Here is a 12,276-nt window from a genome sequence, read left to right on the forward strand (position 1 = left end):
ATCCTGGTGAGGCAGAGAGACCGGGGGGCTCTCTGGGCAGCTCCTTTTCCAGGGCAATGACCATGACCTGCAATGGCTCTCCTTCAGTGACTCCTTGGCACTTCTACCTGGGGGAATGAGCCAGTGTTGCTGTGGTAATAGGAAAACTTCCCCTTCTCAGCCATCATTTGGCCAAGGTAATGGATCATTTCTTTGAGGATAGCAGACAATAGAAGGTCCCCTGAAGAGTCCAGCCTAAATAAGAGGCCATGTTTTTCTTTTTGTCACACTCTTCAGATCCTCTAGATGAATCGGGGCCCAGGAGATCTGGCTGTGGTTTTCAGGGTCCAGGGGAGTCTGGGTCATTCCTGAAGTTACAAGGTATAAAGGGATCTGGGATGTGTGGCTTGGAGCTTTGGGACTGGATCATTTCCAGGTTTTCAGTCCCGTTCAGTCCTGAACTCCTAGAGGACAAGCCCTGGTTTCCGGGAGGGGAGGGGTGAATGGCCAAGACCTGTCCAGACAGTTCAGGAAGGAGCCTTCAGGAGCCACCAGACAGCTGCAAAACTGCAGTGCCATCAGGCAGGTTATTATTGTCATTAAGCCTGAAAAGTAATTGCTTCCAGTTCTCGATTCTGTTACTATTCTCGAAACACGGCAATTACGTTTTTTTCATTTACTTTCTCATAAAGGGGCAATTCCAAAGATTCCCACAGACAGAGAGGCAGAATGTAGTCCATGATTTATTGGCTACACACCACTTTTCATATTTCTTTCTAAAACTTTTAAAAATAAAGACATTTAAAAATATTATATATTAATATGATACCTTTGGGAAGTATAAATCAAACTGGAGAAAATTTTAGCAAAGACTTCTTGTTTAGTAGACCCAGAGGATCTTTAAGGTAGGATTTCAGGGGAAATATTCCCCACAGAATAAGTTAATGAAGGATGACTCCAGACCCTCCATGTTCACAGTCTAATAATGAGGAAATCTAAAGTGAGCTTATGGGGCCATCCATGCTTCCTTATTGCCTTCAACCTTTAAAAAAACAATTTCAGCTCTAAGAACACTTTCAAAACACTACAATTACTGATAATAATGAAGAGCTAAGGCCCTACATTTTACTCTGTCACTAGGAGATTAGCAAACATTAAAAGAGGAATTTATTGGAATTATGACTTTTCAGGTTCAATTAAATTAAGATAGTCATTAGCCCTTATTCTGTGCAAGGCATTGTGCTCTAGGTCTATGTAAATAAGTCCTAAGTTTTGCCTCTTAAGTCTTTACAAGCTAGTGGGGCAGACAGGGAAGTACCTAAGATGTTTCTTCAGAGAAACACAGAATAACTTGAAATCTGCAGATGGTTTGATATATAGACATATACATATATATACACACACGTGTGTGTGTGCACATGCATGTGTATCCATACCCAGAGATACATGCATATATACACATACATGTACACACACAATATAGTTATAAATAGCAAGAAAATGTGACACTACCATTGTGACAGGAGACCTGATGTTTGGCAGGAAGGATTCGATCCTTTGAGAGTCCCATTGTTCTGGGTGGACTGAACAAATTTAAATGCAGCAGCAATTTTCCTGCAAGAAAAACTAATGTTTTAATCATTGCTCAGTATTTGCAATTTAATATACATAAAGAATGGCAACTGACAAATCCATGTGCTATGACAAGTAGAATGCGTCTTGTTCTGGAAATGGGGCATCGGGGGTTTAGTAGAGGTTCTGGGGCCTGGTACCTTTCAAGTTTTACCCTACGAAGGTAGATACATTTGTTCAAAGATACATGAAATGTGGTTTCCTTTGAGAAATGTGAGTTTTGTGCCTCTCTGCCTCCACAGCTTTATGCCATGGGCGCAGGGCAACTGTCAACTCCTAAGGCGAGGTCAACCTTATAATTTTTATTTGCATTTTCAGATTTCTAACATGTATTTGTAAGTCTAACTTGATGCACTGATATATGTCATACACTTTCTGAAAGACCAGGCTAACCTATTGGAACTTAAAATTATTACCTTATGATATTGCGTTTTCCTAGGTATCTGAAATTTTGAAGACAAACGCTAGAAAAGAAAAGAAAAATCACATTCTAATATTTGCCCTTTTGTTTATGCAAACTGTTCATCTAAATACATTAAAAGAAAAATATTATTTTTTCTTTAAATATTTTATGCATTATTATTGATAATTCACCATCGGGGCATTAAAACATAAGATGGTATAATGACCTATTTAGAAGGTTCCAGAAAAACTGTTAAATAATCAACACTATAACTTACTCCAAGATGCTGAAGAAGTCAGACACCTCTGGACCGGGTGCTCTTTGCCAGTAGGCAATCAGAGTTTCTGAAAGGAAACACCACATAGTATAAGACTCTTTGATATTCAAAGCGGTATTCTTTTTTAAAAGTTTTAATTTTAAAGAGTCCTCTTTACCCTCTGAAATATTCTTCATAATGTGAAGAAAGCACATAAGAAGACTCCTAGTTTCTGCTTGATCTAATTTGTCAAATCGAAGTGTTGAGCCTATCAAAGACAAGGGTCTTGGGATCTAGGAATCAAAGAACCAATAGGGATTGAGTGAGAGTAAGCGATTTCTGAGTCCCAATGTGCTGAGTAAGTCTGGGAGGAAGTCCCACCTTTTCACAGTTGTCAGTCTTCTCACTGCTCTTCTCATTGGTACTTGGGTTGGAGTCAAGACTTGCTAAAGATGCTCTGGAATCAGCATGGTTTACTGTAGAAATAGCTATTGATGAAAATGCTGCAAACACAAGCCACAGCACACAAGATGATAATGAGATGTATGGGCACAGACACACAAGCAGCTCAAATGGTGAACCAAAAAGATGTTGATCATTGAGCAGTGTTCTGAAAGGTTGACATAACAGAGTCTGGGGCTGGCACTAGAGAGATGCAACATTTTAAGTGTCATTATAATGGTCGCATCAGCATTAGGGATTTAGAACAATTTAGACCATTATAAATGGAAATAAAGTAAAGCTTATTTCTTTGATTTCTTAAAAAGCTTTTAAAAGGAAGTTTCTGTTTTAAAAATGCTTTAATAAAAGTTCACAAGGGTACTTTTGGGGAAGAAACTTTTAATTTCTGACAGTTTAAAAGAAATCAAGATGCTATTTCCAAAATAGTTCTTAAAATACTCTTTAAAGTTAAAGGGCTATTACATATTAAAAAGCTGTATTCATTGAAAACTTAAATATTGTTTCCAGAATGAAGCAATTGGGCAACATCTGAGAAGATAACTCCTTGAACCAAGTAAAAACAAAAGCTAGGTAGAAGAGGAAGTCACTGAATGACATTCTGAGAAATACGTAAAAGACTCTCTAGCAATATAAATATAGTGCATCCTGCCATATAGATTATGTGTAATAGATTATGGAGTGGGTGAAAAGCACAATGATATACAGTGTAAACGAGGATGAATGTTAAACACAAGTGTCTTTGGAAGGTCTTGAGTACCTGCTATGGAATTTAAGACATCTTTAGAAAATGAAGTATCCACAGAGTTCGCATGCTTCATAGCTGACTGGCTGTGAAATCCTCCATTGGAGCTGAGGTCATCTCTAGACCCCTGTATTCAAAGCACAGAAGAAATAAATGGGAATCATCATGTTTCAACATTATAAACCTACACATGCCTTCTTTACTATTCAGATGACATTTGATTTGATCTTGACCGTTCCAGCAAAGGTCTTCTGCCGAAGCAGAGAATGAATATGAATATAGTCAAAACCATACTCTGGGTCACAATTTGATTTCATATGTGATTTTAAAAATGTTTACAATCTAGTGTAAACTATCTTTTAGGTATAGACTAAATGGCAGGAACAGTTATATTCATGGATTATATTATACATCATTATTATCATGGGTTATCTTATGTATATTACTATTACTAAAAATTAGATTTTAAATACTTATTATGTGCCAGTTTCTCTGATAAGTGTTTTCTGTTACACGATTTAATCTTTACAAGAATTCTGTGATGGAGATATTTTCTCCCATTTTGTAAATAAGAAATCAGAGCTTTGAAGAGGTTGGATAATTTACCTACTATCACATAGATAGTAACTGATACTACAGGGATTTGAACAAAGTCCAAAAATTTCCTAAGGCACCACACCTAACTTCCAGATGGCAGTAACTTGTGTAGTTACTGGTTTCAGCAGTGTGTTAATTCACCTGGGATTTGAACACAGGTAACAGATCCTGGGAGAGTTAATGTGTGGCCACTATTCTGGCTCCGTGGAGAAAGGATGACAAACAGACCCACCCCAGGCGGTGACGGGAATGAAGGCACGTGGCTGTATGACAACCAGGTGGTCAGAAAGCTGGTGGGCAAGGGGTACACTGAGGATGGGGCCATAGTGAAAACTGGACAGAACAGGAAAAGGGTGTGGAGAATGGAGGACAACGAACACAAAGTCCTGGGAGACGGGCTGGGTGGGAGGCTTCAGTGACCAATCCAAACACTGACACTAACGTGAACGTCTCCAAAACGCCTTGCAAGAAGTGCTGTTTAATCCCGAATCACTCACATGTGGGTGAAAGTGGTATTCAGGGCAAACACATAAAGAAAGGCAATCTCTTTATTCAAATAGTCATTGGAGAGAGTATGCAGACTCACCTGGTTCGATGTATTGACCGTGAAAGGATACAAGTCCTTCAGGTAGATCCTTGGCATGTTGTCCAGAAGCATGCCATAGAGGGGCATGTATAGACTTGCCACCTGGGCCTGCTTCCTCTAGGTGAGAAGGGAGCCGAAAGGAACGATTCACATAAAAATCAACAGAGCCCCAGGTTGGACGGTGCGTCTAGTGCCGCGTGCCATAAATGGTGTTTAGGGAAGGGAGAAAGGAAGACCACTTACTGGTTCTCTGTATCGATCATCAAATGAGTGCTTAGCCATTAGGTTTTTTAGGACAGCTAAAGCTAAGTGCCTGATGTCTTGGTCTTCCTGCAGAGCAAAGCCAACTTCTCGGAGCAGAATCCCGATTAAGAAGTGCTTGCGGCAAAATTCATTCGTGACCGAATATTCAGGCATATCTTCGTGAGGCAAGTAAAGAGATCGTGTCATTGACTATCAAACGGTCACTTTATAATCAAGACAGATTATCAGAAAACTGTCAACTCCCACCACTATCAGGAGGATTTGGTGATACAACCTTGCCACAGAAATGAGAAATGTGAGAGAGGAACATTCAGTAAGCTAGGGGACATTGTGAGTATACCAATGCAATGATGCATGATGTCAAATATCAAATTCCGCGAAAGTGGCATATCTACAGTATTAGAGTTGAGATGAGAAAAACCTTAATTTTCTGTCTGAAGGAATCAGGAAATGTCCAACTGGAAGTAATATGTTGAAGTGGGCCATCGAGGATGCCTAAGATTTGGAGGTGCAGAGTTGTGGGAGCAGATGGAGGCAGTGGGGGAAGGAGAGAACATTGGGGGAAGAAGGGGTAGGGTTTCAATGGCACAGAATTGCGAAAGCAGGTATGTGGAGGACACAGGTATGGGCGAGCACAGGTATGTGGGGAGTACAGTTATGGGGGACGGTAAACACAGCGCCGAAAACAGGAGTGGTGAGAATTAAGATTTGAGCCACGCTGGGGCTAGATGATAAGAAACAAGTACAAGTTCCTTAGTTGGCCTTTAGGTTTCTCTGCTATATATGCTTCTGTAGAAATTCCATTTGCATTTCTGTCAGAGATGATCAGTCACTAAGGACTTTGAGATCAGTGGCCCAACCAGACCTGTGCTTTACTGATTTACTAATAGGGTGGCCGGGTGTAAATTAATTAGACTGCAGGGAGACACAAAGTGAGGGATATAATACAAGAGGCTGAAGCAGTGGCGGAGAGAGGGGAGACATTAGAGAGCCTGGGGTAGTAGGATCCGAACAGCAGAAGTAATCTCAGCAGGACAAGTTGTCGGAAGGATGTGCAAGAGCAGGGAGAGAGGAAAACCAAGGAGGCTGCACAATGTTGAGCCCGAATTGCCAAGAAAGGAACGTTAACATTTCCGGTAATAATGTGTTTATTTAGAGTCGTCCAATGTGCTTCCTGAATGTAACTATTAATAACGGGACTAGCACCCACTTATAGAACACGGACTGTGTGTCAGTACTAGGATAAGCACTTAGTAAGCATTATCTTAGTTAATTTTCAGGACAGCTGGTAAGGTAGTTATGATTAGAACAATGCACCATTGGAACATTCTATCTATATTCAATTTACATGATTCTAAATATCATTCTTTTTTTTTTTTTTTTTATCCTCACCCGAGGACACTTTTTCATTCTTTGTTCAGATAGAGCAGGAGGGGGAGAGAGAGAGAGAAAGAGAGAAACATGGATGTGAAAGGGACACATCGAGTGGCTGCCACCCGCACGACCAACCAGGGCCGGGGACAAACTGCAACCGAGGTACATGCCCTTAGCGGGAACCGAACCCCGGTCTCTCCGGACCGCAGGCCGACGCTCTAACCGCTGAGCCAAACCGGCCAGGGCCTAAATATCATTCTTAAAAAAATAACCCAAACCAGGCTGTGGTTTATTGAAAGAAATATATCATATAAATCTAGTTATGTTGAACAAGCATGCTATCATATATACTTGGGAAATTTATGATACACTCTAAGGAAATTTCAGGTACTCTGAGAAATTAAAAAAAAAATCAAGCTTTAGAGAATAAAATATGAAATAATTAAAGTTGGGGAACCATTTAATTATCTGTGACTAGAGAAAAGTTCAGATAATATTTTGCTTATTTTGACTACATGGTTTTAGATATATAGGTATTTATTAGCATCTGGAAACTGGAAATTTATAGTATCTATACTGATCAATGTTATTGGACTATGATATGGTTATTGATACTTAGGTAATATCATATAAAATTTCACTATTTACCTGATGCATGTAACTCTTGAGTTGATTCTGAAGGTGTCAAAGGATCTGGATTTAATATAGATAAACAGAAAGTTCAGATATTTCCATACTCAGATACACCCTATGTTCATTAACTATGTATAATGTATACTAAAAATTTAAAAGATATTGTCCTAAAATGTGAGTCACTTCAACAAAGCTTTGTTTTTTAAGACAAATGCCTTAGATTGCTTGTCTCATTAAAAAGAAGGCCATGAACAGAATTACTTTAATTCTTGGCCTTCTATTTGAGCGCCCATTTTTCTATCAGAAATACGCTTGCTCTGAAACATGTATTTTTATGGTCATCATTTATAATATCAGATCTACAAAGAGAAGATCAGGCCTTTTGTTGAGCTATGGAAAAATATTAAACAAGTAGAATCAAAATGACCCATTCCAGATTTGGTCTTCTTGAGTATCTTAACCAGCATGGCTAACCCAATGATAATGTGGCACTAGTTTATAAAACAAAAACAAGTAGAAATCAAAACAAAAAGCTAAACATTTTTTTGTCCAAAGTAATATTTATGCCCCCTTTTCCTGCTCTGAAGGTATTTAGATTAAGTGTGCTTAATAAATTAGAAAAAGAATGGAATGATATGCACAGCTTATATTTATGATGAAAATGACAAAACTTTTAGAGGCTGGATAATCTCCTTTTCCTCCAAAATATTAGTGTAAGCTCCTATAGATATAAGGAGGCTCTCCAGCATCTTAGTTTGTGCTTTCCATGAATATCAAAATTGTACCGTGTGAATAACTTACAGCTTAGAAGAAAAGTATTTTAAGGGTAAAAGAAGTAAAATATTCAGGGTGGGGGTAAAAGTAGGTTTATAGTTGTGAGTATGGGAAACAGTTTACTCTTGTATTAATATTTATTAATTATTGCATGATTTTCCATATGAAAAACTGTAAATCTACTTTTGCCCCATCCTGTATGGTGCTGGAGATTTGATTTTGGGAGATTAACACAGAATACAATATACAGATGATGCATTATAGAACTGTACACTTGAAACCTATATCATCTTATTAATCAATGCCACCATAATCAATGTAATAAAATTATAAACATTTAATGCTCCTAAGTCATTTTAGTATTTTCTTTGCATCTTGATATTTGATGAGTTTCTGATATGTAGGTGGGTGATGATCATTCTCTACCATGGTCATCCTAGTATATAATTATGGTAGAGAATGAGCAATATATGTATATACCAAATGCACTAAATGAAAATATTTCATGTAGACCATTTATGCTATAGTAAGCACAGGAAACAAGATGTAGAGCCCAGTTCTTCCCTGCACACCCATCTCTGTATCTTTCTGACCCAGAGAATCATCAGTTTACAGTGTTGTCCACTCACCTTCTTCCCTTCCAAGGTATTAGTTTCTTCGTCTCAAACTCATTTTGAGGAATTGCATTCTAATGTAATTACACACATTAACTGAGAGTTTTAAATGAATTTATACTCACAAAATGTGACTTTTCTCCGTGTAATTTTATCTCTCAAAACCAAAGGAGAGCTGTCTTTCGGAACCAGTACAGTGAAAGACAGTATAGCTCTAGGTTAAAGTTCTTTGATCTACAATCAACAATTTCATAATTTTGTTGTTGGCCTTCTCTTTAATGCAAAAGGAAACACAGGCAAAAGCTGAGAATTATAGAGCTGTATTCATTCCCAGGGGCCAACAATTTCTCTTGTACTTTAATCTGATTATCTGCTCTAATGCCCATGTGATAACTTCAGACAAAACTGAGGTTGAGGAAACAGGAGGACGACGGACAAACAAACAAATAAAAGAGTTCACTTTGTAGGAGCTGATGCAAACTCTGGGAATTATTACCTGGAATGTTTGCTGATCTTATGGGGAGACACAAAGGGATAAAGTGCTCATGCTGACATACTTCTTGAAGAAAATCAAATTTATACTGGCATAAGGTCTGAAAAAGAGACAAGGTGAATGACTATTATTTACACACCAAGAAAGAGACCCAAAGCAGGGTGACCACACACTTCCTTTCTGAAATGCAAATCTTAAGCAAAGTGTTATCATTTAAACAGCAGCAGACCTTGACCAAGTGGTTCCTCCCTGGCGATTATTCTTGTGCCCTTTCTCTTTGCCTTGTCCTCTAGCTCTTTATCTTGACGCTATTTACTCCCAATAAATTTCCTTCCAATAAATTTCCTTTTACTCAAAATGGAGTAAGCTTCTGTTGCTTGCAACCCAAAGAATCTCCACTGAAACAGCTTTCATGACCTGGCCAATTACGAGGCTCATTTCTCTTTAGCATGTGTCATCCTGGAGCTTTGGTCCTCAAAGCTGAGTGTGCACAAAAATCACCTGAAAGTCTTGATACAACACAGATTTCAGTGCTGAGGCAATGTTATCCCATTGGCCTAGGAACCACACTTTGAGAATCACTCCCCTCTAGAGAGCACTATTCCTTGACTATCTCCCAAACACGTGGACCCTACTTAGGTAGGGTGACCAAGTGTCCATTTTGCCCCAAACTGAAGCATCTCCAGGGAGTGGGACTTTCAGTGCTCAAACCAAGACAGTCCTGAGCAAAGTGTTCTAGAAGATCTGCAGCTGAAAAGAACGACTCCCTCACTACCCACAGGAGATAGAAGTGAAATGTAAACACTTTCATTCCACTCTCTTTTGTTCCCCATTAAGGAAAGACTTGAAGACCTACTCAGCAGACAAACCATTTAAAAGACGGCCTCCCATTGGTACAGACATCTTTTTTTTTTTTTGGATGCAGAGAATGGCTAAGTCGATGTTTTAGGCAGATACAGACAAAGACCAACTTTATTTATTTATAATGCCATAGCTGAGAAAGCAATCACTCCTGCACTTGGTTCTTACCTTGAGTTCACCAGAGGAGAACATGCTGATGTAATTGTTAACCATCTTAAACACAAAGCCCCGGTCCATAAATGTAAAGCAGCGCTAAAAAAGATCAAATTGAAACTCAAGCATTTTTACTTTAAAGACCATTAAAGATTTTAGAAAAGAGAACAAAATTTAATAAAACACAATAACATTTAACTAAATGTTTTGTATCACAAGTGCTTTAAAAGTCTCTAAAGGATGGTTAAGCATTTGTCCAGGTATGGCAATGAGTTGGAATGTTAGATACAGTACACACATCAGAAAGCTACAGATCCCTATTCATCAATTTTATACAACATCACTTACAGTTTTGCAATGAAATAGTAGAGCATTTCCCTTGTCTATCTATTTTTTAAACAGCTGCACAGCTCGGGGAAGGAATGTGGGTGGCACAGATGGGTCATGAAAACCTCCTAAAATCTCACTGGCCTCCTTCAGTAGAGTAGCTCTTCCTTAAGCCAAGGCAGCTTGAATTTGAGGAGAGAGGTAAGAGATGCTGAGATCTCTATCAGGGAGCTGTTCACTGTCTCTCCTACTCTGTTGTTTGACTCTCTTAACTAACGAGCGTGTTAAACAGCAGGTAGTTTGGGAGGAGACAGGCAAGCATTCCATGTTGTCATAGTACCTGCTCTTTCTCCAAAACACAAGGATTTAAAAGTAAGTTTTCCGGGTCAGATGCCATTAAAACTGCAATATGAAAACAATGTGTGTAGTTTGGACTTTTATAATGTATAATATATTAAACTAATGTTTCCATTCATGAATTTCACATATAGGTATTGCTTTCAATTTGTAGTCCATGTGAATTACATACCTTATGCCCTGTGTTTGTTCATCTATTGTCAACTGGTACTCTTCCCTACAGATTTCACAAAACCACTAGTACTAACCACCGTTAGCCTTCGACTTCATCTTGGACATTTTTATTCACCCCCATGTTCGACATACACTACCAGCATCAACTTTGCATGAAGAGCTCCATGGAAAACATGAATTTATTCCAACAAATTAAGAGCATTTAAAACAAGGAAGGTTAATAAGAGTCTTTTCTCTATTTAAAAGAGTTGCTTATCTATCATTTCTTGCAATTTAGGGAAGAATATTGCAGATGTCTTTAAAATATAATTTGCTTACAAATTGAACCATATATCACTTTGTCCAAATTTCCTCTTCTATAAAGCCCTTCAGATGAACTACCGGCATAGTACTAAACTTTATTCCCATAGATCTCGAAATACAGTAGAAAACTAGGGTAATCTTTTTCTCTTTTATCCTCTTCCCCCTTCACCCTGACCATCTATTTCTCTTTCCGGAAGTAAGAAAAAAGCAAAAATGAGAGGCAAATACTGAAAAAAATAAATAAATTCAAGATGAGATCAAATATAGTATGTAATTTAAATTAGTGTTTAAGATAGTAAAAAGTAAATTAGACCAAATTAAAACTCACCACGCACAATACAGGTTTATCCATCTACCTCCATCGCCCCATAACTTATATTATTAGTATTTATTTATTAATTCTCATACTTATCACTATGTTCTGGTGTCTACCATAAAGGAACAAGAAAAGCGCCTTCATCAAGTTTACAGTAGCTTATAGTTGGACAAAAGGAAAAAAAGGAAAAGAACATTATCATTGTAGTTGGGTGCATTCTCTGTTAAATGATAAAGCATGACTTTGCATTAGCTTTTTATTTTTGCCTTTGCCTTTTTTCCTTCTCAACTCAATATGAATGGCTATAGACCAAAGAAAGATAACTCATTTCCATATATATCCAGTTTAGTAAGTAATCGCTCAATACTTTAATTGATAATTTTTCTCTTATATAATTATTGCATAATATTTTCATCAAGTAAGAAAAAGAGCCTGGAGGTAATATAACAAAAATGCTAAATTTCTCCAATGTTTTCCTGAAGTGGCTATTTGACATCATTGTTAGAACTATAGTCAATCCAGACATCATTTCAAGGGCAGAAAAGCCCAAGAGAATAATATTGCCTCAGGGAAACTCCTCCTTCAAAAATTTTAGTTTTTATTTAAAAATATTTAAGTGTGCCTGGCCAGTGTGGCTCAGTGGTTGAGCATCGACCCATGCACCAGGAGGCTGCTGGTTTGATTTCCGGTCTGGGCATATGCCTACGCTGTGGGCCTGATCCCCAGTGGGAGGCATGCAGGAAGCGGCCAATCGATGTTCTCTCTCATCGATGTTTCTCTCTCTCTCTCCCCCTCTCTCTCTCATATTAATAGAGAAAAAAAAATTATATATCTAAGAAAGAATAAAATTAAAAAATAAAAATATTTACGTATATACTAATTTGACAACACTCAAAAGGATACTCTTATCTAACCTTGGCTTTGATCTACGGGTCTCCAAATTTGGAAAAGGAACATAAACAGTATTTCAAGCAGG

At 38.0% G+C, this 12,276-nt stretch overlaps 1 protein-coding gene across 7 annotated transcripts in view; it reads right to left on the bottom strand.

Annotated features, from left to right (window-relative positions):
* Positions 1–12,276, bottom strand: part of DOCK10 (dedicator of cytokinesis 10) — a 241,489-nt gene that overhangs the window by 35,130 nt on the left and 194,083 nt on the right. For 6 of the 7 annotated variants that reach the window (XM_036253285.1, XM_036253282.1, XM_036253283.1 and 3 more), the window contains 11 exons: positions 9,839–9,922; positions 8,813–8,909; positions 6,944–6,988; positions 4,901–5,076; positions 4,658–4,774; positions 3,490–3,601; positions 2,652–2,773; positions 2,449–2,563; positions 2,292–2,358; positions 2,028–2,075; positions 1,492–1,593 (listed from right to left, as the gene is read on the bottom strand). In XM_036253285.1, coding sequence (XP_036109178.1) covers positions 1,492–1,593; positions 2,028–2,075; positions 2,292–2,358; positions 2,449–2,563; positions 2,652–2,773; positions 3,490–3,601; positions 4,658–4,774; positions 4,901–5,076; positions 6,944–6,988; positions 8,813–8,909; positions 9,839–9,922 — 1,085 coding nt within the window. The remainder of the gene's footprint in view (positions 1–1,491; positions 1,594–2,027; positions 2,076–2,291; positions 2,359–2,448; positions 2,564–2,651; positions 2,774–3,489; positions 3,602–4,657; positions 4,775–4,900; positions 5,077–6,943; positions 6,989–8,812; positions 8,910–9,838; positions 9,923–12,276) is intronic. The other variant, XM_036253284.1, reaches the window with a different exon arrangement.

The sequence above is a fragment of the Molossus molossus genome, unplaced genomic scaffold, assembly GCF_014108415.1.
Source record: "Molossus molossus isolate mMolMol1 unplaced genomic scaffold, mMolMol1.p scaffold_m16_p_11, whole genome shotgun sequence".
Taxonomy (NCBI): domain Eukaryota; kingdom Metazoa; phylum Chordata; class Mammalia; order Chiroptera; family Molossidae; genus Molossus; species Molossus molossus.